This window comes from Castor canadensis, chromosome 4, assembly GCF_047511655.1.
Source record: "Castor canadensis chromosome 4, mCasCan1.hap1v2, whole genome shotgun sequence".
NCBI classification, from domain to species: domain Eukaryota; kingdom Metazoa; phylum Chordata; class Mammalia; order Rodentia; family Castoridae; genus Castor; species Castor canadensis.
In genome coordinates this window covers 167,201,013-167,228,168 of record NC_133389.1, presented here as the reverse complement: position 1 = coordinate 167,228,168, position 27,156 = coordinate 167,201,013, and the positions used below count along the sequence as shown (strand labels likewise).

Here is a 27,156-nt window from a genome sequence, read left to right as displayed (position 1 = left end):
CAACAATGTATTTGGACCTTTTTTTTTGTGATAACACATAAAGATTGGCCTAACATTTTTTTGTAAGGGTACGTTGAACTCTAAAACACTGTGTCTTGAATTTTTTTTGGCAGTACTAGGGTTTGACCTCAGGGCATCACACTTGCTAGGCAGGTGCTGTACCACTTGAGCCACAACGCCAGCCCATTTTTGCATTGTGTATTTTTAAGATAGGGTTACTTGAACTATTTTCCCGGGCTAGCTTCAAACCATGATCCTCCGGATCTCTGCCTCTAGAGTAGCTAGGATTACAGGCATGAGCCACTAGTGCTCGACTAGTGTCTTGAATTTTCATGTGCATTCAAATCATCTCAGCTGGGTATGGTGGTATACACCTATAATCCAGTACGCAGGAGGCTGAGGCAGGAAAATTGAGAGTTGAAGTCAGCCTGGGCTACATAGGAAGACCCTGTCTCAAAAAAGAAAAAAAAAATCACCTTGGGATTTTATTAGCATGCAGATTGTGATTCAGCAGGTCCAGAGTAAACCCCAGGGTTCTATAGTTCTAGAAAGCTTCTAGGTGTTGTTGATATTGTTGGTCAACATGAAACCCATGTCAGGATCTTATGACACGGAAACAGTAGAAACGAGGCCAAGGCATATGTTATAAAGAAGACAGCCCAAGCTTCTTTATTGGGACTTCAGCCTGAGCTGGCCAACTTCAGCTTGAGCCAAAGGATTACAGCAGTGATCAAGAGGCTAGATCAGGCTGCTGCTTGCTGAGCAAAAGAGAGCAGCAAACTTTTATTGATTTTTCTATAATGTTCTAAAGTTTGCTAATTGTCCATTGGTCATGGACACGGTTTCAAAAGATGTTTTCCTTCTTGTGTGCAAACATTCTGGCCTTGTCGTTTGCAGGCTAATGGGCAGTAGATTTAACCCAGGGACTGCTGATTTACTTATCATCTTGCATTAAAGTCCTGGCTTCATGTTTTTGTCTGAGCCTTATGATAAGGCTAAGGGCCCATAGGCATTTGAGCTACTGAGAAAACACAGGGCAGGGTAGAAGAAACACATATCAGTACAATGGGCAGTAGGTCAAGTTAACTCTGTATTATAGCCTTGGATAAAACATTTATAAATGATTAACATCTTTATGCACAGAGCTGAATAGAATCTAATCTAAGGGTTCAGACAGCAAAGGGGACAGACACAATATGAAGAGAGATGCTAAGACTTTATCCCATTTTAGTCATGCCTCTGATATTTGCAGGCTTAAATGAAGAGTCAGTATTTTCACAAAAGTAGTCTTCAAGTTAAGTTTCTCTGAAGTAATCAAGGCAACTCTTATCATAACCCCTGCATCAGAGATGTTATAGCAAAGCTAATGGGAAATAGATAAGGTATTGCTTAGCTGTATGACATCCAAAATTAGTGAATTTTTAAGTTTAAGAGCTAGTGAAGCTAGAGGACTTAGGTGTTATTTTGTTTTGGTAGCATCAAAAGAGAGAGATTTATGATGAGGGGGGCTGTGATCTTGCCCTGACAGACTGCATGACATCTGAGTTGATTTTATAGGCTTGTCAAGAGCATTTTATGGGAGGAGGTTTTTCCTTCTCCCTTCAACCATCTCTTTGTCATTTGTGTAGCCTTCTCAAATTCCACTAGTTTTAGCTTAGTGTAGTCATAAAGGGTTCCTAGTGTATAAACATTCCAGCCTGTGGCCTGATGTGGTGTTTTATGAAAAAACTATTAAAAACATACTTTGAACGACTAACAGGTTAAGGGTCCAGAGTTTAAATGCCTTTTGTTCCTTTGTGGTGATCTCTACTTGTCTCAAATAGATCACAGTTTTAAAAGCAAAGATAGAGAGTATGCATGGAATACTGAGCTAAAATCAAGTGGGATCCCTTCATAAGAATGGATTGCCTGGGCTGGTGGAGTGGCTCAAGTAGTAGAGCCTCTTCCTAAAGCAAGTACAAAGCCCTGAGTTCAAACTCCAGTACTAGGGAGGAAGGAAATGATTGTCAGATTCTCAGCAATTTGTTGAGCCTGTTATTAAGATATGGAAATCATTAAAACACTGAATTATGTAACTTATAATTAAAATAAATTATAATGCAGATAGATAATAAAAATTCAAAAACTACTACTTTCCCAATTATTTTACTGCATTCCTAAATCCCTGCAATTGAGGTTATTTATATCCCTTGCAGCTATATGACAAAAATAACGTAACAGCAAGCTTGTGCACATCTCTTCCCAAATTTGTGTAGTGACATCATGTTGGCAGCTTGAAATCAGCTATAGGGAATATTTACGCTAGAGAAAATTAGATTTAAAGGGACTGGACATGGCCCAAGTGGTAGACTGCTTGCCTAGCTAGCATAAGACCATCAGTCCAATCCCCAGTGCCACACAAAAAAAAATACATTTCAGTGCTATGGGACATGGGAAGAACAATCTTGTTCTTATCCAAGCCTTCTCCAACATTAGATATTACCAATATTTTTCATTTTTGTTAATCTTACAAATCAAAAATGGTATCTCATTTTTAACTTGCATTTCCTATGCTGAAGTGAGATTGGTTCTCTCATATGCACATGCCTAGGAATTTAATAGTACTTCTTGCTTTTAGAAATAGGACCTTCTTACTATATTTTCTGCTTGATTATTGTATAGGAAAGCAAATATTTATTTTTTAATCAGTTCTAATAGCCTGACAGCTTATTTTCTTGGAGATTTTTAGGAAATCATATAATCTGTGAGTAATGATCAATTTTAATTTTTCCATATATACAATTTTTTGTGGCACTGGTTCTGACTACATCACATGATTTCCAGTACTATAGCTTATGGGTGTCTTACTTTGGATTCGAATAAGGAAATTTCTATATTCTCCCACTGATATTTGCTGTAGATTTTAGTAGATGTCCTTTATCCTTTCCCTTTCTTGTTTCCTAGAGGATTGTTTTTAAAAATCAAGAATGGAGGTTCATTTTGTCAAATGTTTACTTTCATAAGTTATCATTTGGGGGGTATATGATTTTTCACACAAGTTACCTACTCGCTTATGATCAGAACATTGAAGATTTTTCTTTCAGTCTCCTTTCCTTATGCAGTCCTCCCTTGGTATCTGCAGAGGCTTGGTTCCAGGACTCGCAATGGATACTCAAATCCAAGGATTCTTATGCCCTTATATAAAATGGTGTGCTACTTGCATATAACCTATGCCTATTCCCCCCCATATATTTTATCTTTTTTTTTTTTTTTTGGTGAGGCTGGAATTTTGAACTTAGGGCTTTGTGCTTGCAAAGCAGTCACTCTTACCCTTGAGCCACACCTTCAGTCCATTTTGCTCTGGTTATTTTGGAGGATGGAGTCTCTTGAACTATTTGCCCATACTGGCCTCTAACCATGATCCTCCAGATCTCAGCCTCCCAAGTAGCTAGGATTACAGGCATGAGTCACTGGTACCAGGCTCTCCCATATATTTTAAATAATCTTTCCACTGCTTATATTAATACTACATAAATGCTATGTAAACAGTTGTTAAACTGTTATGTTTAGGGAATAACCACAAGGGAAAAAGTCTGTGCATGTTCAGTGCAGACTGCAGACACATTTTTTTTTCTGAATAGTTTTGATCTGAAGGTAGTTGAATTCAGACATGCTGATATGGTGAGCTGACTGTATGTGTTAGCTTTGTTCTAGCTCTTCTCACTGTCCTCCTTGAATGTGGCCCCTCCCCAGGAGCCACTCTCTAGCTTCTTAGAGGAAAGATTGTTCTTCCCATGTTCCACTCAGCACTAAAATTTACACATAATAGTATTTTTATTATAATTATTAACATATACCATTAGTACAAATTAATGGAAACATCATGGTATTTCTATTGAAATAGAATAGTGTAAGGAACCCCATAAATTCGGCCCATCACCTCGTGTGTATGTTTATTCTTGAAAACCCCCTTGCAACATCTACTTGTTTGAAGTGAATGTGGCAGGACCTTTCCAGCCTCTCCTCCACCCACCCACCCCAAGTATATGAATGGCAAATTGTCCTATGGACCTGTGACTCCTGGAATGTTGATTACATCCCCAGTAGCTGGGCACTGTCTTGAGCCTAGGGGCCATCAACAGTCGGGATCACTATCCACAGCTAGGCAGGTGCCTGGGTTTTAAAATTGCTGCTCACTACTCTTGCCATGGAAATACTGGAATTGCCTTCAAGAGTATATGGAGTGTGCTTTTTTCCTGTCGTTTTAAGAAGAGGATAGAGCATGGATATCAGAGTTAAAAACCAGGTCCTCCTAAATAGCCATGTGGTCGTGGACGGGTCATTAACTTCTGTATCTCTCAGAGATCTCCTTTCCCTAGGCATATAGAAAAGGCCCAGAAAAGGCCTGAGAGGCCTGTACGGTTGCTTGCTTGTCTCTGCAAACCCACCTCTGCCATTTGCTACTTCGGACAGGTTGCTCTTGTCTGTATTCGTGTTCGTGTATAAAATAAGGACAGTAAAAGTACAACGTTGATAGGACAGTCGTGAAGATTAAACGAGATAACACGTTAATCATTATCATAAAGCTAAAGCTCGTCACGAGCGCCCTGTGAACATTAGCCACGTTGCTCTCGTTATCACAAGGCTATAGGAGGACAGTACTTTCTCTGGACTCCACGGACCGGACCGGTGAGCTGGCAAGAGCGAGTTTCCCCAACCCTCCCACTCTCGGGTTTGCAGCTGTCCTAATACCTCCCGGGCGCCAGAGGGCCCTGGCCGCAGGGGAGGGCTGCGCTGCCCGGGGCGCGGCAGTGGAGGGACGGGGGGCGTGGGCGGCAGAGGCACAGGGGGCGGGTCCGAGGCGTGGCCTGGAAGGAGCCGGGGGAGAGGCACGTCAGGGGCGGGGCCGGGGTGCGGCCGGGTGAAGGGCAGCGTAGCAGTGCGCTTGGACGCGACCTTACGCGGGAGGGGTGAGCAGAGAAGCGGGGGTGGGGCCAGTGCGCAGCCTGTCAAGGAGCGGAGTAGACAGCGCAGCCCGGGTGAGGGGCGGGGCCAGTGGTGCGTCGGGGGCGGGGCCAGGACGCGGCCCGACGAGGGGCGGAGTAGACAGCGCGGCTAGGACTGGGCCTGACGTGGGGAGGCGTGAGCGGCGCGGCGGGGTGGGCGGAGTCCGGGCCCAGTGAGCCCACGCGGCCTTGAGGCCATGCAGGTAGGTGGCTGCCGGAGGCGCCACATCTACTTTGGTGCCAGACTCGGCCCAGTAGCCACTTGGGCCTAAACTTAGAGCCGCGCTAAAGAGGAGGGGCGGGGATGCGCCCGAGCGAAAGCGAAAGTGAAAGCCCGCCGCGGTGACCTGACCGTCCCGGAGTTGGAAGGGGTGTCCTGAGACTGGGTATGGGGGTAGGCGAGGTGGTCCCTTGGGTCCGGAATGCGGTCGAGCGCCTGACGGAGGCAGCTTCAGAGTTTGGGTACAGATCGCGGTTTTGCGGCTGGGCGGGGACAGGGACGTGGGCGGGACTTGCGGGGCGGGCCCTCTGGAGCTCTCAGGGTCCCGAGCGCGGCGGGGGGTGGCGGCCTTTTGGCGCAAGGACTGTGAGCTTTAAGGACAGAGAGGTTAAAGCCTACGGTCTGAATCTGTGCGTGGGTAAGGGGGTGGAGGCAGAGGTCTGAGCTTTGGCGCAGTCGCTTTCAGGGACCCTCGGAGCTCGGGTGAGAGGTAGTGGCCCCAGACCCTGTAGGAGTCTGAGCGCCCCCCTCCCCTAGGTGGCCATGAACGGCAGGGCCCGCAAAGAGGCAGTGCAGGCCGCGGCCCGAGAGCTCCTTAAGTTTGTGAACCGGAGCCCCACTCCTTTCCACGGTAGGTGACGAGGGCAAGGAGGAATGTGGCTGGGGGGGATCCCCCACCTCCTTCCATCCCTAGAAGGGGTCTTTTTCCTACAGCCGTGGCCGAGTGCCGTAGTCGCCTCCTCCAGGCTGGCTTCCATGAACTCAAAGAGACAGAGAGCTGGGACATCAGGCCTGAGAGCAAGGTACTAAGAGTGGGTTGGGGGAAAAGGGGCAAAGACCTATGGTCTCAAGGTCTTATGTGCCCCCTGGCCAAACAACTCATATCCCTATTTTTCATCACTTACCCCAGTACTTCCTGACCAGGAACTCCTCCACCATAATCGCTTTTGCTGTGGGAGGCCAGTATATTCCTGGCAATGGCTTCAGCCTCATCGGGGCCCACACAGACAGTCCCTGCCTCCGGGTAAGGAGCTAGGGCTCTGCTCGCGTGAGAGTTGGGAGGTGCAATTTGGGGGTCTCTCTCCTGGAGAAGGGAAGAAGGTAGGTTTGTTGCACCCTCCTTCACACTTTGACCCTTCATCTGATGCTGATAGAACGTAACTTGTGAATGGTCTGTCTCATGGCCAGAGCTTTGCATTCAGCCTTCTCTGACTTCCTGTTCTTCTTCATACTCAGGTGAAACGCAGGTCTCGCCGCAGCCAGGTGGGCTACCAGCAGGTTGGTGTAGAGACCTACGGTGGTGGGATCTGGAGCACCTGGTTTGACCGTGATCTGACCGTGGCTGGACGTGTCATTATCAAGGTGGGAACCAGGGTTGAGGACTGTTAGCTGTCTGAAGACTGAATGTCACGTTCCTTAGTGTACCAGTGGAGAGTGTCTGGGGAAGAGGGGACATGGTTAGTCTGGGTGAAGTGGGGCTTTCACCAACCAGGGTTGGGAGGTATCCTGAGCTGACCTGGCCTGGTCGGCCATAGTGCCCCACCTCAGGTCGGCTGGAGCAGCGGCTGGTGCATCTGGACCGACCCATTCTGCGCATCCCACACCTGGCCATCCACCTACAGCGAAATATCAATGAGAACTTTGGGCCCAACACAGAGATGCACCTGTGAGACTTGGGCAGGGACCGTGGTGGCTGGGAGGGATGGGATTATGGTACCAGGTGGCAGAAGGGTCCTAGTGGGACCTGAGAGACCTCTATTTAATAGCCATGGTCAAGTTCCATTCTTGGGACCCAGTTTCAGTTCACATGTACTCAGAGGCTGTTTGGGGAATGAAGAACAAGGGCAGTTCTCATCAGGAGACATCTGAGTCTCATGGGTGCCCCAACATGTCATGCCTTACTATGCCCCTCTCTCACGTCTCCCCACAGAGTCCCCATTCTTGCCACAGCAGTCCAGGAGGAGCTGGAGAAGGGGACTCCTGAGTCAGGGCTTCTCAGTAATGCTGTAAGAGGGTCCCCTGCTTCTGGGAAGGGTGGGCAGAGTGGGAACAGACCAGTCCCCTGAGAAGGAGTGAAGAGAGAAAGAGCAGGTCCTCTGCTCCTCCCAACATCCTCTGCCCTGCAGGATGAGCGGCACCACTCGGTCCTCATGTCTCTGCTGTGTGCCCATCTGGGCCTGAGCCCAGAGGACATCTTGGAGATGGAGCTCTGCCTCGCAGATACCCAGCCTGCGGTGAGGAATAGTTGCAGGACCTTGTGGGTGGGGGCCTTCAGGTTACCAGCCAGCCCTAGCATGTCTCCTGACACATTCATCCTTCCACCAGCCCCTCAGTTACTCTCATCGCTGATCTTCCCAGTACATACCACCCCTCTGCTTCCAGTGACTCCAAATAGGCAAGTGTCCTACCAGGATCTGCCAACTAGGATTGTCTGTGAGGTGGAACCTAGTGATCAGCCCTTCTCATAAGTTGCTTGGGAGTTTCTGCTGCAGGTGGTCTCTGTCTACTTTGAACCACACTGCTTCTGAACATCTGAGGACAACAGGCCTGGATATGGCCACCAGTTAGCCTCCACGGTGCTAATAGTAGGAGATTGCTACTATTAATTCTCTGTCCTACTTGAATGAGTACTAAGTTTCTGTTTCGACTGGTTTCTTCTTTTTCCTTGGCTCTCTTTTGTGACCCTTCAGCCTTCCCACTAGAAAAGGACAGGAACTATAAGCCTCTTCCTGGCAGCCCCACCCCGTTCTCCATTGTCTGCTGAGTCTGCACAGGAAGAAGAACTGTGCCCTAAGCACAAGAAACCACAGGCTAAGTCAACTCAGGCCCTTGGGAGCAGGGAGAAACAGGTAAGTGAAAGTGGGCTCTAAGGTCAGGCTACCTGTCCTTCTGTCTAGGTCCTGGGTGGAGCCTATGATGAGTTCATCTTTGCCCCTCGTCTGGACAATCTGCACAGCTGCTTCTGTGCCCTGCAGGTGAGGAGTTGGCACCCTCCAGGCAACACACACCTCGAGACGTGTAGAGGTAGGGGTGGGCAGGATAGTCTCAAGCCCCAGTAAGTGGTGAGAGGACCACAGGGAGTGGCCCAAGTGCTACAACCTTGACATCACTACCCTTGGCCTTGGTCCATGTACAGGCTAGCACCAAGGTAGGAGGAAGCTGAGAAATGTTCAGGGTACTGTGTTGTCTTATCCTAACCCTGTCTCTGCTGCTTTTCCTTAAGCTAACAACCTCTGCCTCAAAGGAAAGGCATTGCCAGCATTCTAGATAGTATCTTCCACCCCCTTCTGCTTCTTTCCCGCCCTGCCCCTGGCTTTAGCCCACTCAGTTTTCTCTCTGTTCCTTGGGATCTCGGTGGGGTAATCTCTTCCAGTTACTCCCACGTTCCTCCACTTTCTTTCCACCCTAGCCAGGTTTCTTTCTCTCTTTCTTCCCTTCTCTTCCCTGTTTCTCTCTCTCTCTCTCTCTCTCTCTCTCTCTCTCTCTCTCTCTCTCTCTCTCTCTCTATCTCTATCTCTCTGGCAGTACTGAAGTTTAAACTCAGGGCCTTGCACTTGCTAGGCAAGTGCTGTACCACTTGAGCCTCACCTTCAGTCCCTTTTGTTTTAGTTTATTTTTCAGATAGCATCTCATGCTTTCCCCCAGGGCCAGCCTCAGGACTGCCATCCTCCTAGTCAGATCCCTTTCTTTCTCTCCCTCTGCCTTTTTCAACCTTTCCCTGCCTGTCCTGTGACTGGAGATAGGTTTTGGGCAGTAACTAAGATCACAGCCAGACCTGAGGCCTACATGTACTTCTGAGCCAGCCAGCTGGGATCATGTCACCTCTTTGGAGCACATGTTAACTGAGACCCATCAGTTTACATGATCTGTGCAGTCTTACGACTTCATAGCATTCTCAGCTTCTCCTCTCCATCTTCTACATCATCCTGTCTTTTGTATGGGAAAAGCACCCAGATGATGGGTTCTCTCATCTCAGTTGGAAAGATCCCCACCATGCCCTCTGCTAGCTGGGGCCTTAATTGAGGAGGCCACTGAAAGCCCAGCCCACTTCATTCCACCATCAGGGTGGATGTAGGCAGTGAAGTGTGCCCCTTGTAGGTGCTGGCAGGCTAAGTTGTGCAGATAGGAGGGGCGAGGGTGATGTACTTGTTTCCTTCCCTATCCAGGCCTTGATTGACTCCTGTGCAGCCCCTGCCTCCCTTGCCATGGAGCCCCATGTGCGCATGATCACACTCTATGACAACGAAGAGGTACATGAATCTTATGCAGCCAGCCTGTATCAGACACCCACCGTGCGCCAAAGTCATTCCGAATGCCTCAAAGATGGAGGAGGGAGTGCTGCCAGTGCTTCCTTAGCACTTGGTATCCCCTTTGGCTCAGCATGTCTGCTTCCTCTAGTGTGACCCTAACTTCCATATATCTGTGTACCTTGTGAGCTCCTTCCTCAAGGACAGGGACTCTTCCTAGTTCATCCTTGCAGGACCAGGACTGAACACATAGTGGGTTCCTATGCTACATGGTATGTTAGTCTGTAGTCTGAGGTGCTGTAATAGAACTTGACAGGTAGATGGTTCTCTCTCATGGAACTATCCAGTTCAAAATTAGCAGTTCAGCAAGGGTCTCTGTCATCCTGAACTTGGCTTGTTCCAGCTCTAACCAAGTAGTAGGAAAGGAGGAGAGAACAGAGAGGGAATGGATACCTGTGCCTTCAAGGGTGTGAACCATAGTGGAATTCATCACTGTTTACACGTGTAGAATTTAGCATGGTCGTGTTTAGCTGAAAGGGAGGCTGGCAGTGTTGTCTCTAGCTGGGTAATTGCTTAGCTATAACTTTGGTGTTTGTTATGAAATCATGGACAGTTAGTTGTCTGTCATATGCATAAAAGGAAATTGGCCAGTATGCTTGGCCATCTCTGCTGAGCCCCAGGTATGAGGACTGGGGAGAGGAAAAGAGCCAGTGTGGGGAAACCCACCACTAAGTGCTGTTTCTATCCCAGAAAGGACTGGCTGCAGCCCACTGTCAGGTGTACAGTAAGGACCCTGGGCTGGGGAAGTTGCTAAGGACACCCCCAATGCCACCCAGTGACTCAGGAGGGTTCTGGGCCAATCTGGACTTTGTCCACTATTGTTGCTTCCCAGCTCTGGCCCCTGACTGTGGTCTCTGCTGTTCCCAGGTGGGGTCAGAGAGTGCCCAGGGAGCACAGTCTCTGCTGACGGAGCTGGTGCTGCGGCGGATCTCGGCCTCATCACAGCACCTGACAGCTTTTGAGGAAGCCATACCCAAGTCTTACATGATCAGCGCAGACATGGCCCACGCTGTGCACCCCAACTACCTGTGAGTCTCCTGCACCAGGCAGTCCTCACACAGCCAGAAACACATGTATAACTCACCTTCAGGCTTGGCACTGGCCTGGCCCTGCCTCTTCCCCTTCCTTGCCCTGCCAGAAGGCTCAGTCTTCCTTGTGACTGCTCCAAGGCCTGACTTGGTCAAAGACACATGATGTTTGACCTAGATGTGTTGAATAAACTTTATATATAAACTTGTCTTCCTCTATAGCTAGAGGCTGCCAGGAACACTTTTCTTTTCTTTTATTTATTTATTTTATTTTATTTTTGGTGGAACTGGGGTTTGGAATTTGTACTTGCAAAACAGGTGCTCTACCATTTGAGCCACTCTTCCAGCCTAGAACACTTGTTTAGAATGACTGAGAACCTACTGGACTGAGTGGGGAAAAAGTGTGTAATCCATTAGTGCTGTCTGTCTCAGGAGGCGTGGGTTTTGACAGGCCTGCTCCTGTGTGCCATCCTGGCCTTTATCACCTCTTACAGGGACAAGCATGAAGAGAACCACCGGCCCTTATTCCACAAGGTGAGATGTAGCTTTCTTAGAGACATGGAGGCCTGGCTGACTCTGAGCCCCATCTTGTTCTCTCTGAGCCTGCCACCATCTCTGCCTCCTGTTTAACTCCCCAGGGCCCCGTGATCAAGGTGAACAGCAAGCAACGCTATGCCTCGAATGCAGTTTCAGAGGCCCTGATCAGAGAGGTGGCCAACAATGTTGGGGTGCCACTGCAGGTAAGGGTGGGCCCTGTCTGGAAAGATAATAGGGGGAGCAGAGAGAGGGCACAAACTGATAGGTCCTCCAGTGAGTGGGGGCCTATAGATGACCTTTGGTGGAGGTGGTTCCCAGTAACCACAGGCTGGTGACCAAAGAAGAACAGGGGTTTGAAGTATAGATAGCTGAATTCAGTGCTGTTTCTGCCATGGTGCTACCTATGTGACTTTTGACTGGTCTCCTGAGCTGTCTTGACATCTGTACAGTGGGGGTGATAATGATGCCCACTTTGCTGGATTTCTGTGAGTAGTAAAAGTATGTATTCTTCTGGCACATAATAGGTTAGTCCTGCCTTTTTCCTTCCCAGTACCTCCACTTCTCCTGTGTTTTTCTTTTGTGTCCCTACTTTACCCAAAGGGATATCTAGGGCTGGGGAACCTGGAACCTCAACTGTTCATTTTCCCTTTTGCCTTGGAATCACCCCTTTAGTCCTTTCTCCTGTGTGTGTGTATCTATATATACACATTTATGTATTTATCTGTATGACTGTGTCAGGGACTGGGCCCACAGTACTCGAGTGACAAATGTAGCAAAGCAAGCTCTGGTGGAATCAGGACCAAGATTGGGGCTATTTCTGCTGCAGTATCTCCACCTTGTCCCATGTAGAGTTGGGTAGTTCCACTGTCAGGAAGGCCTGTCAGTGTAGATGACATCTAACTACTGAGAAAGAGGCAGCTATAGGCAGCTCTGGAAAAACAGCATCACAGCCAGAGGGAACAAATGGAAAGAAATGACAGTAGTAGTAGCAGAGAAAGCCAGGGTGAGAGCAGGAGGGTTAGGGGAAAAGACCAGGCCAGTCGTGCAGGGCTTTCAAACCCATGGAAGGACATTTGTATTTTCTACTAAGATAATGCAAAGTCATTGAGGCGTCAGGGCATTTTTCTCTAGTAGTGTACAGCAGAGTTAGGTCGTGTATACTTCAGGAAATTAGAAAATACAAATACAAATGAAAAAATAATGAGTCCCAGAGATTTATGTATATCTCTCCAGATTTTTTATGTATATATTTAACATTCAGTCATCTCTACCTTTCCATTTTAATAAATTTTTGTTTCAGTGTATTTCTTTATCATCAAATGTAGTTTTTCCCCAAATATTCTTTTTTTTTTTTTTCTCGTGGCAGTACTGGGGTTTGAACTCAATGGGGGAGGGAAAAATACATGTATTTTATTAAATCATGAGTTAATATTATAATTCTTACTCAAAAAATAAAATGATTGCTTAGTTTATTTGATTTTGTTTCTTTTACACTGAAAATCTTGATATCTAGCTATTGTGTTATGATTTCCTTAGCTTTGTTTTTACCAAAATATGCAGAAATAGTTTCAAAATGCCAATAGCATTTTTTTTTTTTTCTTTTTTTTGGTGGTACCTGGGATTGAACCCAGGGCCACATGCTTGCTAGACAGGCATTCTTCCACTTAGGCTACACCCTCGACCCTTTTTGTTCTCCCATTTTTTTTGCCCATGGATGGCCTCAGAACACAGTCCCCTTGCTATGCCTTCCCTGTAGTTGGGGCCATACCATGCCTGACTTATTGGTTGAGATGAGGGTCTTGCTAACTTTTTGCCTGAACTGATCTCAAACTTCGATCCTCCTGAGTGTTTTTATTTTGCTTTTGAGGTACAGTCTTTCTAACCTTGACCAGCCTCAAACCATGATTATTCTATCTCTGCCTCCCAGGTAGTTGGGATTACAGGCTGTGTCATTATGCCTGGGTCTGATAGCAGTGTTTTTCAAAACATCAAAACTACTGAGTGATTTTTCTTTATATGTAGAGGGGTTAAACATGAGGGTGACAAAAAGGATAGGTGTTTTTAAAATTTCCCTGGATTATTGTACTTTTTTTTTTTTTGGTGGTACTGGGGCTTGAACTCAGGGCCTCATGCTTGCTAGGCAGACGGTCTACCACTTGAACCACTCTGCCAGCCTTTAGAGAATGGATTATTTATGGGAGATATGATGATGATAGCTGAAACTAGGGTGGTGGCCTTGCAAATAGAACAGAACCAATACAGAGTTTGTTGTCCTTTGGTATCTGCCATTTAGTGTTGGCCTATTGGATTCATCCTGGTTGCTCTCACATTCCAAGGGATAGAATTAGACCACCTCCTAGGCCCTTTCAGCCTGCGGTTCTAAGGTGACCTTAATGAGCACACACCACACGTGGCTCATGACTTCTCCTCTTCTCCAGGATCTCATGGTCCGGAATGACTCCCCCTGTGGTACCACCATTGGACCTATATTGGCTTCCCGGCTGGGGCTGCGGGTGCTGGACTTAGGCAGCCCCCAGCTTGCCATGCACTCCATCCGGGAGACAGCCTGCACCACAGGAGTGCTCCAGACCCTCACCCTCTTCAAGGTAACTCCCCCAATCCTCCTCCCCATCACCAAGTGGCTGGCCTCAGTGCAGCTGGGCTAGTTGCCATGGAGCTACCATGTAGGAAAACAGGGGTCCTTGTGTTAGTCTGATTTCCATCACTCTTAGCAAAATAACTGAGGAGAATAGTTTATAAGGAGAAAGGTTTAATTTTACTTTGGCTCACAGATTTGGAGGTTTCAGACCTTGGTCAGTTGGTCCGTTGCTTTTTGGAAGCCTATGGTGAGGCAGAACTTTACAGTGGGCACACATGTAGAGGAAGCGGCTCACCTTGTAGTGGCCAGGAAGTGAAAGTGAGACACAAAGGAGCTGGTGTCCCAATATCCCCTTCAAAGGCATGCCCTAGCCCCAGTGACTAAACTTTCTTCTACTAGGTTCCTTTAAGATGCCCCACCTCATATAGCTCCCTAGTGGTCTAATGGCTAGGATTTGGTGCTTTCACCTAAGAGGCCCCAGCTCTTAAAGTTCCACCAATAGCACACAGGCACCTCATGCTGGTGACCAAACCTTTGGGAGGGGGACATTTATTCAAGCTGTAACAGTCATTCTTTTTAAGGTCCAGGGGCCCTGACTAGCTCCTGAAGGAAAATAAGGGGCTGGAGAGGGGATGTGGGATGAAAAGATGGGCAGTCATTAGCATAGAAACCTCTGTGCTTCTCTTGCTGGGGCTGATGCTGGCATGAAGTGAGCAGTGGGGTGCCTCCATGTGGTCACTCACTAATTACAGTCCCTTGTTGCCTCCCATTTTAGGGCTTCTTTGAACTGTTTCCCTCTCTGAGCCGTAACCTCTTAGTGGATTGAGACCTCTTGGAAAGACTTCTCTTCCACCCCTTTGTGCTTGAGAGGGAACATTCTCAGCTGAGCTGAAGCTAGATTATTAAATGAATTTTTAATTCAAACTGTGCTGTGCTGATTTGGGCACTGGAAAGTGGGAGTTGAGCCTGGCTTGAACCTCTGAGCCAGAGCAGAGGGGAAGATTGGGGTACAGGTAAAGGATAAATTCCTAGAAATGAAATTAAGGAAGCAAAGGTATTCATACTTAAAAATGTTAGTAAATATTGTCATATTGTCCCTCAGAGGTTGAAATCTTGGAAGGGGGGGTCAGCCCCAGCACCTATGCTCATCCCATCTGAACCAGGGGCTTCACACTTCTCAAGAGCACTTTCATTCCTAGATATTTGGATTCTCATGGGTTTTTGAAGTGGTTAGAATTTAGTCACAGCATGCTCAACCTGTTTAAGGAATCCAAAAAGTTAGATTGCCTCATGCATAACCTGGATACAGGGACACTTCCTTGTGAGGACAGCCAAGGACAGCTAAACCCCAACTGTGAACTGATCAAACTCATGTATACCTAATTTGATTCAATTGGATAACCCCTGTGAGGCAGAAAATTAGATTGCATCGTGCATAACACGTATTCGGGGACATTTCCTTGTGAGGCTTTTCCACCCCACCAGCCAAGGACAGCTAAACCCAACTGTGGACTAGTCACACTCATGTATACCTAATTTGATTTGATTGGATAACCCCTGTGAGGCAGACACAGAGATTTCCCATCATAAACTTTTCTCCTTCATCCAACATTTCTGGACCCTAGGGCCCATACCTGTCCTCAGGTTTCTTATGATCTAGAATGAGAGGGAAGTTACACAGAAACTGGTCACTTCATTCATTCAGCTGATACCTAGGGGACACCAGCCATAGACCAGGCAGAGTCTTAAGAACTGGAAACACAGTAGTGGTAAGGTAGACATCCCTACTCTTGATGAGTTTGAATGAAGATCCGATTTTTCATTTTCTACCTGACAACACTTTATTGACTTGTTGTGTCATGGATAAAGTCTTAAGTACTTCATCTGAGCCATAGGATCTTCAAGATCCTTTTCTTGTCACTTTTCCAGTGTCAGCTGGGTATTTCTCACATCTGGTCCAGCAATTCCATCCCACTTGTGGATCCCTCTCATGTCCAGGGGGTCCACAAGCCCATACCATTTTCTAAATACCTCCTACCACCCCTGCCCAGTTGTTCTATTAATGCAGACAAATCACTTGATTTCAATGGGCTTCAGTTTCCTCTAAAAGAGAATAAAATTATGTGTAGTTAAGGGGACATGGAAGACATTTAAAAACTATAAATGGGGAACATCAGCTTTTGATGGTGTCCTATGTAATTCAGAGCCATTCTACCAAAGACAACTAAAAAAGAATTACACTTAAATTTTTCTGAAAGCATAAAAGAGGTAACAAGGTAATGAGAAATTACCTGGCTGAAATCAGGAAGAGCATGAGAATCCAGAGAAGTAAGTCAGGCAGTGGAGTGGAAAGCTCTTTGCCAACCCAAAAATTGACAGCCAAGTGACTGGGCTATGATTTTGAGTCTTGAGGTACTGAGAAACAAAGATTGGATTTCAAGGCCTAACTTAGTGTGGTACTATGATAAACTATGGTCCATTATGGGTTGGAACCTCACAGGGCTGAATGTAAAGTATGAAGGAAAACTAGGAATAAAATAGTCTCCCCTTATCCACAGGGGATCCAAGATCTTCAGTGGATACCCAAAACTGGCTACTACTGAACCCTATATATACTAGGATTTTCCTACTCACACATCTGTGATAAAGTTTAGTTTATGAATTAGACATAGTAAGATATTTAAAAATAGAGCAGTTATAATACACTGTAATAAAAGATGAATATGGTCTCTTCCAAAATCTTACTGTACTGCACTCACCCTTCTTGTGATACGATACAATGCTTGCATGAGGAGGTGAAGCAAGGTGAGTGGTGAGGCATGATGTAGCATTAGATTACTATACAAGGATTCTTGGACCCAAAGCTGTGCAATACTTGACAGTTCATCTGATAACCAAGATGGCTACTAAGTGGTTAATGGACGGGCAGCATATACAACCTAGATATACTGGACAAGGGGTGAGTCACATCCTGGACAGGTCAGAGTCACACACTGCTCAGGACAGTATCAATTTAAAACTTATGAGTTTTTCATTAGAGTTTTCCACTTAATATTTTCAGACTGCAGGTTACTGAGCCACAGATAAGGAAGGACTGCTATAAACCATTTCTCATGTAGTCAGAAGTCCAACTTGCATTAGCTGGGTGGGCTGCCCCAGAACTGGATTAAGATGATCCAAATTGCTAGGTCCTCCAAGTGCCTGACAAATAACAAACAATAAAGCTCCAGAACAGTAAAAAACAACTAGAAATGTGGGAGTGAGGGGGAGCAACTTTCAAAAAAAGGAAAGACTGATGGCTAGTTTCTCCATAGTAGAAAGGAAGCCAGATATGGCAGAATAATACCTTTATTAGCTGAAAGACAGTTACCTAGAATTCTGCACTCAGTGAGGTTTTCTAAATGAAAATGAAACACATTTTCATTTAAACAAAAATTGAGACTACTTATAATCAGCAAACACTAGAGAATATCCTAAAGAGCAAAAGGAAAAATGACATGAGGCAGACAGTCATAGATGCAAGAAGGAATGAAAAAATACTGGTAAACGTTGGTAAATTTAAGTGAATATTGAACACATGAAACAACACTAATGCTTAAAATATAAAATTATATGACCACACTAATCATAAAACTCAGAAGAGGAAAATAGGTTGAAGTGTATTAAGTTTCTTACAATTCCAGAGTGAAGAAAATCAATTCATATTGTGGTTTGTTAAGTCAAGGATACATAACAGTTTCCAGGAAAATCACTAAAAGAATTTTTAAGAGTACATAGCTTCTGTTATGGTTAAACTGTGCCTTTCCCTCAAAGATGTTGAAATCCTTGGCCCAGTACTTGTCAATGTGGACCTGATTTAGAAACAGTCTTTGCACATGATCAAGTTAAGATGGGATCATTAGGGTGGGTTCCAATCCATTATGACTGTCCTTATAAAATGGGGAAATTGGACAGAGACACAGACGAGGGAAGATGTGCGGACACATGGAGAATGCTATGTGAAAACAGAGGATCAGTGTGATGTAACCTCAAGCCAACCAATGCCAAAGATAGGTGAACTCCAGAAGCTAGGAAGAGGCAAGGAAGGATATCCCTACAGGCTCAAAGGGAGCATGGCCCTGCTGACACCTGGATTTTGTTGTAGCCTCCGGAACTGTGAGAAAATACATTTCAGTTGTTTTGAGCCTCCCAGTTTGTAGTACTTTGTTACAATATCTTAGGAAACAAGTACCACTTCAAAGTAATTGAGTGGAAAAAAATTATCAGCCCATTCTGCAACTGGAGATATCTCAGAAAAACCACATATGTATAAGTATGTGCTGTATAAACATAGTAAACTTTATTGACTCACTCTTAGTTGAAAAAAATTGACTCTAGGTGGTGAGACTATAGGTGTTTATTGTACTATTGTTTCAAATTTTGTGTATGTTTGAAAAATTTTATCCTAAGATTGTGAAGATAAAATTTAAAAGTTCAAAAGTGGGGGAGGAACTGAGAAAAAAGAGTAGGTGAAGCAATAGAATGCACTTAAGATGGAAGACTGAAATTCAAGTATATCTTCAATACATTAAGAATAAACAGACTGGGATGGAGGTATGGCTCAAGTAGTAGAGTGCCTGCTTAGCAAAGGTGAAGCCCTGAGTTCAAACCCTGGTACTGAACAGTTGAGATAAGCATTACACAAGGTATGCATATATTCACTTATAATGTTGTATCAAGAATATTTTCAATGTTTATTTGACAAATATATAAATTTTTTTAAAAAAAAGAGTAAGACTAAGCCAGATGTGGTGGCTCATACCTATAATCCCAGCACTTGGGAACTGAAGCAGGAGGATTGTGAGTTCGGGGTCAGTGTGGGCCTGACCCTGTTTCAACAAAAATAAAAAGAATAAGCAAACTAATTATTTCTCATTATAGTTGCTAAAAAAGAAATAAAGCAAAACAAAAAAGCATAAGTGGACTAAATATTGTAGTTAAAAAGTTTGTCAGACTAAATGTTTAAAAAATTATAGCCATTTATAAGAAACACACCTAACCAAAAAGATTGACAAAACATCACTATGGATTTGTTTGCTGTTTTCACATGCCACCGATTTCACATATAGAAAGTTTCAGACTTTTATACTTACTTGGCAGGGGAGATACCATGATCACAAAGGTGGTTTCCCCACGTGAGGCTTATCCATTGCACTCCAGATGTGCTGACCCCTGCGATTTCCCCAAATGTGGGAAACGCGACTGCATAATTTGTGGTAGTGGGGGACTGCATTTGCACTAAAAAAAAAGTTACAGACTTTTATCTGGCTATTTAAAATCAACATAATCTTTTTGGCAGTGCTGGGTTTTTTAACTCAGGGCTTTGCATTTGCTAGGCAAGTACTCTACCACTTGAGTCACACCTCCAGCTTTAACCTAATAATTTTGTTCCTTTTTTTTTTTTTTTTTTGGTGTTACTGGGGTTTGAAGTCAGGGCCTCATGTTTCACACTTGTTAGGCGCTGTACCGCATAAGCCACTCCACCAGCCCGAGACTTCTAAAATTTGTCCATGTGCAAGTAATTTTTTCTCTCTTTATTACTGAATAATACTACCCTGTGTGACTATACCACATTTTTTAATCTATTCTCCTCCTGACGGGCATTTGGATTTCTTCCAGGGCTTGACTATGAACATTCTTGTATTTATGGATAAATGTTATTACTGTTGACTGTATATCTAGGGGTAGAATTGCTGGATCATGGGGTAGTTGCATGTTTATGTTTCTAAGAAACTGCTAAACTATTTTACAAAGTGTCTGCACCATTTCACACGTCCATATATGAGCACTCCAGTTGCTCTGTATCCTCACCAACATTTAGTATTGCCAATCATTTTCATTTTTAGCTGTTCTGTTGTGTTCATGGTGGTTATTTGTTGTGATTTTGTTTGTTTTATGGTGGTGCTGGGGTTTGAACTCAAAGTCTCACACTTCCTAGGCAGGTACTCTACCACTTGAGCCAAGTCTTAGCCCTCATTGTGGTTTTGTTTTGTTTTGTTTTCTACACAGGACTCCAACCTGGGCTACATAGTAAGGTCCTGTCTCAAAAAAAAAAAAAAAACAGTTTCAAGTGTATAGTTCTATGAATTTTGACAAATCTATACACCTGGCAAATCACCACCACAATCAAGATACAAAATCTTTCCCTAGCTCCCAAAAGTTTCTTTGCACTTTTATAAAGTCAAAGTGTAATCAGTAAGTGTCTCTCTCTTTGTAACCACTGTGTCTCTTTCTGCTCCTGACTACCAAGCAACCACTGGTCTACTTTCTGTCACTATAGATTGTTGGTGTTTTCTAGAATTTTATGCTCATGGAATCATGTTGTATGTGCTCTTTGTGATTCTTTCTCTTTAGACCTAGTCACATGGAGAATTATGTTTGTGTATTTTGTTAATACTGAGCACTCCTTACATTCTTAGAATAAGTCCTAGTGGGTTGTGTCATGTTGTTTTTTTAAATGAACCGCTGATCATCTTAACATTTTAACTCATTTAGGATTCTTACATCTATATTCATAAATAAGGTTAATTTACAGTTTTGTGCTATCAGGTTCAGATACCAATATTACTCTTCCTTTATACACACACTTCAGAAGCTTTCCTTTTGAATGCTCTGGAAGTTTTAAATACCATTAGGATTATCTGACTTTGGGGATCTGTAGAGTCCTTCTGACAAACCATTTTGCGGAAGTTCTTTCACAAGTTTATCTTGTGCTTAAATTTTCTACTTCCAGTGGATCAGTAAATTTCATGTTACTCACTTTATCTAGGCATTCACATTTATTTGCAAAATTCTCTAAAGTAGTTTCTTGTTTAAGTTTTTTGTTTGTTTGTTTAATAATTTCCCTCTTGTTATTTTACCCCCCCTCCTTTTCTCCCTCCCTGATTTCTGCCTTCTTGCCCTCTCCCTTCCTTCTCTTTTTCTTCTCTTCTTCTTCTCTTCTTCCTCCTGTTTCTTCCATTTCCTTATACTTGTTAATTCCTCTTCTTTCTTAGCTAATACTTTGCCTGATTTGTGTATTTTTCATAAGTGCCAGCATTTTTATTGTCAGTGCTAAGTGTAGTAGTAACAAACTGGTGTGCTGAAGTATCACAGTTACTTCCTAGGGTTGATGATAGGAATTTTGCTAGGGAACTGAACTCACTAGTGTTAATAGTGATAAGAGGATTTCAAGGTAGCAGAGGCCAAGTGGCATTTTGTTATCAGAGTTTATAGTATTTTCTATCTCCTGGCTATGCTGTAAGCATCAGTTATGAGTGGTTTTTTTTTTTTTCCTTCTTTCTGCCTTTATTGACCTGTATGACTTTTGTAGGATATATAACATATTTGGACTTAGGTGACTATTATCCTATGCGGGCTGAAAAATGTCATTTATAATAGTAAAATGTGCAAGGTGTTTGTAGAAGACACTGCTGGTAACCTGCCATGTTCCTCAATTTTACCTCTGAAGTGTGCAAGGTCTCACTTCTAAGTGCAGACCTTCTTTGCCTAAGGACTTTCTTTTGCTGCTTGACACCAATTTTCTACTCCCACAGGCATAGGAAGTAGTAGGAAACACATGCTCCTGCCCCAGAGCAGCTCTAGCCAGTAGCTGGCAAGACATGGTGTCTGAATTTCCCAGCTCCCCCACATCCTGGATGAGACAACCCTGAGATGTGTGGTTCTACCAACTCCCAGAGTCTCTCTAGCAGAATTCTGTTATAAGGCTCGGAGTTCAGCCTGGGTCCTTTTGATATAATTTATTATGTAGAAAATCCCAAAGCTATATTATTCAAATTAATAAGAGAATTTATCAAGACAGCTGGCTGAAAAATCAATGTACCAAAATCAATTCCATTTCTATCTACCAGCAATTAATTGTTAGAAAATGAAATTTTAAAAAGGCTTAATTCAAGTACCTGTAACTCAAGTACCTGTGAGTAAATATAAATACAAATAATGCGAGAAAATTAGGTCCAAATAATTTGGAAGGAATGTCTTCTTTGTGGATGTAAAACTCACTGTGAAGAGATCAATTATCCTCCAAATTGATACATAGATTTAATGTAAATCCTAATGAAAGTGTCAACAGGTTCTTTCCTGGTCCTTGTTTTTCCTCTTTTTTTTTTTTTGTGGGGGGAGAGTCACAAGCTGATTCATATTCATTAAAGACAACTGCCCTACCAGCTATCAAAGCTTACTACAAAGACAGTTTAAGGATAGCCTGGCCAATAGAACAGGACAGACACACCTGAATATCTGATACTTGATTTATTCCAAGAGTGGCAATTCCGATGGTCTTTCCAATAAACTAGCTATGAAAATTGGATAGCCATATGGAAAAATCAAATTGGAATCCTACATCCTATAATACACAAAATTAATTGCAAGTGGTCTCAGGCCTAAATATAAATGACAAAACAATAAAGCTTTTAGAAAGTATTAGAGGAGGTATCTTTATGACCTTGATTAGAACAAGATTTTAACAGGACACAATGAGCAGTAAGCAGAAAAGAAAACATTGGCAAATTTGACCTCATTAAAATTATATCATTACTAGAATAAGAAAACAAGGCACAAAGTGAAACAAGATATTTGCAACACATATAACTGACATGAAACTCACATTCAAAGTTATATAGACTTAGAAATCAATAAGAAAAGAGAACTAAATGAAAAATAGGCAAAATTCTTAAATAGACACCTCACATACAAAAAAATACAGTTGGCCATTAAATATATGAAAACATAACCTCAGTCATCAGAGAAATATTAGGTCAATATTTGAAATTGACTGTCTTTGATCATTTTGACCTCCAAAATGACAAGCTCATGTGACTTAATCCAAATTTCAATATAAATTCAATACACAATTGGCTGGCAGAGTGGCTTAAGCAGTAGAGCACCTGCCTAGAAGTGTGACACTCTGAGTTCAGACACCAGCGCTACCAAAAAAAAAAAATCAAGTAAACTCCCATTGTGGGAACTCCAATATTAAGCAATAAATTAAATACATGATAATACTATACAAATTAAAACCATGATAAGGCACCCTTACACATCTATAATAATAGCTAATTTTTTTTTTAATCCGGCCATTCCAAGTGGTGGTAATGATTTTGGCAAAACAAAACTCTCACACAATGTTATAAAGAATGCAGGTTGGCTTAGGACATTAGTTTGCATTGCACCCATTAACCCAGGACTAATGCTCTAGGTGTCCACCTGCGATAAATGCATTTGCAGAAATTGTATAAAGGTTCACAGGAGCACTGTTCACAGGCGTCCCAAACTGGTAACGACCAAGTATCCATAAACAATGCAAGGACACTGCATTGGACACAGCAGTTTTCTGCTGTCCAAACATATACCATCTGGGAGATGCTCTGTAAGTGGAAGAATACAAAATTACAAATTTAAATTTTGATATGAAAACAAATATTTAACTAGAATGAGAACAAGAGTTCAAGGAACAAGTAAATTAGAATTCTTCACAAACTCTTCTGAAAAAATAAAAGGAGAAAAATTGCCCAGCTTACTCTATGAGACAATATTACCCTGATACCAAAATCAGACAAAGATTTCACAAGAGACGAAGCTCATGCCTTATGAATACACAAAAGCCCTCAACAAAATAGGAATTCAAACCCCAGTACCACAAAAAAAAAAAAAAAAATCCAGCAACAAGCAAAAGGGATTATAAACCCTGACAAAGTGCACTTTATCTTATCCCAAAAATCACAAGGTTAGTTCAGCATACAAAAATCAATATAATAAACCATATTAATAGAATAAAGGACAAAAACCACATGATCGTTTCAATACATACAGGAAAAAAAAAAAACATTTGGCACAATCAACCCTTTTCACGATTAAAAAAACATTCATCACCCAAAACTAGAGGGGAATTTTCTCAGACTGATAAAGGGTTGAAAAACACGCAGCCCATGTCTTACTTAATGGTGATGGACTGGAAGCTCTCTCCCTAAGATCAGGAACAAGGTAAGGAAGTCGGCTCTTGCCACTTGTACTGCAAGTTCTGTCCAGAGTAGTTAGGCAAGAAAAAGACATAATTAGAATGAGAAAATATATACACTGACAAATTACTATTGTAAACCTTACAAAAGCTTTGATCATGTGAACATACATTGCTAGGCTCCTTCCAGAGCCTTTGAAGGGCTCTGTGAGAATGAGGCCCTGCCAGAACAGGTGAATCTATACCAAAAAGTAGATTGGTGATTGCCTAAACCTGGTAAGAGGGTTAGGCGTGGGTAGGAGGGAGATGGCCAGGAATAGAAGGTTTCTTTATGGGGTGAAAAATGTTGGGGGTTGTATCTGGTTAGAATTCTGCGGAAGGGTCCACTATTTTCAGGAGACAACCCACTCTTAAAAGCAGTGATCTGAAGTGAAGACAGGGAAGAACCAGGGATGGGGACCTTGTTACCTAGGGATTGGCTGTGCTGCAGGGAAAGGGCTGAGGCACTTGGGCTGGCCACCTTGCTACATTATGGAAAAGTGTGTGTTGGGCATACTGTGGCCTTCAGGAAAAGGATCTGGACTCACCAGCAACTACTGTCTGGGGCCATGTTCCACACTGTCTTCTACCAGGCACACCAGATATTCTCCCAGGAAGCAGCTTAATTTCAATCCCATCCCTAACCTATCTGCCCATTTAGACAGGGACCTTAAGCTGTCCAAAGCTTTGTTCACCTATCCCTCCACAGGCCTCCTCTTTGACTAAAGCCTCTGCTCTTAGCAGAAAGCCTATGCCAAGGGAGAGTAAGGCCCAGGAGATGAAGAGGCAAAGGGTAGAAGTGCAAGAAGAGAGGAGAGAGCATGTGGCTGGGAAGGGGGAGGGAACCAGAGTAGCAGAGACTTGGAGATCTGCAAGTGAAAATAAACAGATATGCTCCTCAGCACCTGAAGCCTTTTGAAGGCTTTTGGCCCAAGTCCCTGATGACTCTCATATCCTTAGAGGACAAGCCCAAGTGGGACAACTGTAGGCCAGGCTTTTCCAAGAGGTCATTAACTCCATCTTCCAATTCTGGCAAGGTGCACCTTGAGGTGAGAGACACCTGGGAGGGCTAGAGGAGAAAGCCTGGGTTTGAACAGATGTAAGGGTGATGTGGGAAGCATCCAATCTGATCTTGAAAGCCCCTTCCTCAAACTTCTCAGTCTGAAATTCCATCACACCTACCTCTGAAGCTCACCTACCCAGTCCCTGACAGAGTAACCATGGTACTACTTTCAGCAGGAAAGCTGTTCTCATTTGGACTCTAGAGGAGATGGTGGAGGCTGCTAGAAGTCCTTGGAGGAGGCCAGCATCCATCTGATTGGGACTAGCCCACCTCCCCATCCCCAGTGTTGTCTGGCTGTCCCAGAGCTAGGAATCATGGAGTCTTCAAACAAATCACCACCACTGACATACAAAAATACCCAGACTCTGGATTAGGAGAGTGGGCAGTTCAGAACATGACAAGTAGAAGACATGCAAGACAGGGGTGGAGAATGGGAGGTGATGCCTTAGGGAAAATTGGCCCATTCTGAAAGCAGTTTTCATGGTTATAGCCTTCAGAAGGCGGATCTGCACTGAGTTCAGATTACTACTAAAAATAATCAGTGTGTAAGTAAATGCCTTAGTGTTTTAAAGTACTGTCTACATCCCTCAACCTCACTGATTCACACAGAAGAATCATTTTAAAATTCCCATTTAATCACTTATTATAAGCAAGCACTATGCTAAAACACGAATATGCATTATATCCTTTGATTCTCTGAATGATTCTGTAAGTTTGGTCATTTCATGGTTGAGAAAACTGAGGCTCAGCAAGTTTAAGTTGCTTGGGATCACAGAGCTTGTAAGAAGAGCAGGGATTCCCTCCCTAAGGGTGGGTAGAAGGAAAACACCTGTAACCCAAATGGTCTCTGGACCTTGCTGATGCCCCCCTTCAATGTGGGCCCCAAGCACTTTGGGAAGAGGAGAGGGCAAGGAAAACGCTTCAACTCTGAAGCGTTTTCAGGGTTCCTGAACCAAGAGAAACCAACCACAACAAAGTCATGCTGCAGGTGAGGGCCTGGTTTTGTCCAGACAGGCTGAGCAGCCAAGAATATGTTCAAAGAAGGGGGCAGAGTGAAGGAGGGGACTGATACTGGCCAAGGGAGGAGTAACAGAGCTTCACTGAGGCAGAGCCTGGTGAAGAGCTCTCTGGAAGTGTGGCCAGGTGGATGGGAAGGAACAGGGCTTTCCACACAGACAAAGGCAGCCCAGTCTTGGTGCTGCTGCTTCTCAGTTGTGAACTTTGACACATAAATTAAGATTGTCAGGCCCTTCTCCACATCAGTGAAATGTGCATGGCAATAATGCTTACCTTCCTGGGTTGCTGTGAGAATTAAAATCTAGTATGAAAAATGCCAGCCCATGAGTCCATAGTTCAGAATTGAAGGGGGAAATTCCTCATTTTCCCACTAGAGGGCGCTCCACTCCCCTGTCTCACAGTCGTCCTCTTGGAGATGTCAGCAACTGAGCATGCAGGCGCTGGCGCCCCCAGCGGCCTCTGGTTCTGCAAGAGCAGGCACAGGCCTTGGAGCCCCTGCAGAAATGCACTTCAGACATTTCCATCGTTTTAAAAACACGAGGACTCTGTTTTCCTAAAAGAATCGTAACTATGACGGAACCCCCATGCCAACGTACATATGAACACACGTGCAATGTACGTATATATGGATTTGAGTACTGTCAACCCTCCATATCACAGGTTCCTCAACCATGGAGTAAACAAACTGCATTTGAAATTGTAGTTAGGCCTACATGAGCGCATCTGTACTGAACATGTGCAGTTTTTTCTTGTTAGTACTCCTTAAACAATACAGTATGACAACTATAATTACATTGAATTTATACTGTATTAGGCATTAAAAGTAATCTAGAGATGATTAAAGTATAAGGGAGAATGTGTAGAGTTTATTTAGAAGGACAATGTCATTTTATATAAGGAATTTAAACATCCTCAGATTTTGATACCTGTGGAAAGTCCTGGAACCAATTCCCCAGTGTTCATAATGATGACATTTACACATGCATATATATCTCATATATCTATAAGGCCATGTCCCTTTACACTCAGCACAGATTTTTTTAAAACTTCCCATCTGGTACTCCAGCCATCTTTACAGAGGAGAAACTGAAGTCAGGCTGGGCAAGTGTGGAGTGGGGACTGACTCTGGACTCCTGAAACCCAGCATCTCCTCTACATGACCACAGCCTCCTCTCAGGGACCCTGGGAGAGGTTGGATTGGCTCACACATCAGACTCTTCCACACTAAGGAAGACCTGAGAAGGTGACATTGGAACTCTGGCCTACGTGGTAAGAAAGCAGCCAAAGGAAGAAAGATCCAGAGGAAGAGTCATCAAGGCAAAGAGACTTTCAGTACAGTTGCTGTTAGGTGACAAATTCTGGTGCAT

The 27,156-nt window shown here is 43.9% G+C and overlaps 1 protein-coding gene and 1 non-coding gene across 5 annotated transcripts; both read left to right on the top strand.

Moving 5' to 3' along the window:
- The first annotated feature begins 5,052 nt into the window (after positions 1-5,052).
- Positions 5,053-26,559, top strand: Dnpep (aspartyl aminopeptidase). 4 transcript variants are annotated; one of them, XM_020171917.2, is made up of 15 exons: positions 5,053-5,188; positions 5,743-5,836; positions 5,920-6,008; positions 6,116-6,229; positions 6,442-6,567; positions 6,741-6,871; positions 7,136-7,211; positions 7,332-7,439; positions 8,103-8,180; positions 9,372-9,455; positions 10,380-10,540; positions 11,035-11,074; positions 11,179-11,280; positions 13,516-13,683; positions 14,452-26,559. In XM_020171917.2, exons 1-15 carry the CDS (start codon positions 5,183-5,185, stop codon positions 14,500-14,502), a joined length of 1,428 nt encoding a protein of 475 aa, XP_020027506.1. In that variant the 5' UTR covers positions 5,053-5,182; the 3' UTR covers positions 14,503-26,559. The 4 variants fall into 4 exon arrangements, with proteins under 4 accessions (XP_020027506.1, XP_020027508.1, XP_020027507.1 ...); XM_020171919.2 differs by lacking the exon at positions 5,053-5,188 and adding an exon at positions 5,195-5,371; XM_020171918.2 differs by lacking the exon at positions 5,053-5,188 and adding an exon at positions 5,195-5,447.
- Positions 18,801-18,956, top strand: LOC141422746 (U1 spliceosomal RNA). Its single transcript, XR_012447492.1, has one exon. It is a non-coding gene; the product is annotated as a U1 spliceosomal RNA (small nuclear RNA).
- Positions 26,560-27,156: the final 597 nt, after the last annotated feature.

Bases quoted from the DNA above. Each gene is read 5' to 3' on its own strand.
- Dnpep (XM_020171917.2), top strand. The intron at 6,230-6,441 runs GTAAGGAGCTAG...CTTCATACTCAG, and splicing joins CAGACAGTCCCTGCCTCCGG to GTGAAACGCAGGTCTCGCCG. The intron at 6,872-7,135 runs GTGAGACTTGGG...GTCTCCCCACAG, and splicing joins CCCAACACAGAGATGCACCT to AGTCCCCATTCTTGCCACAG.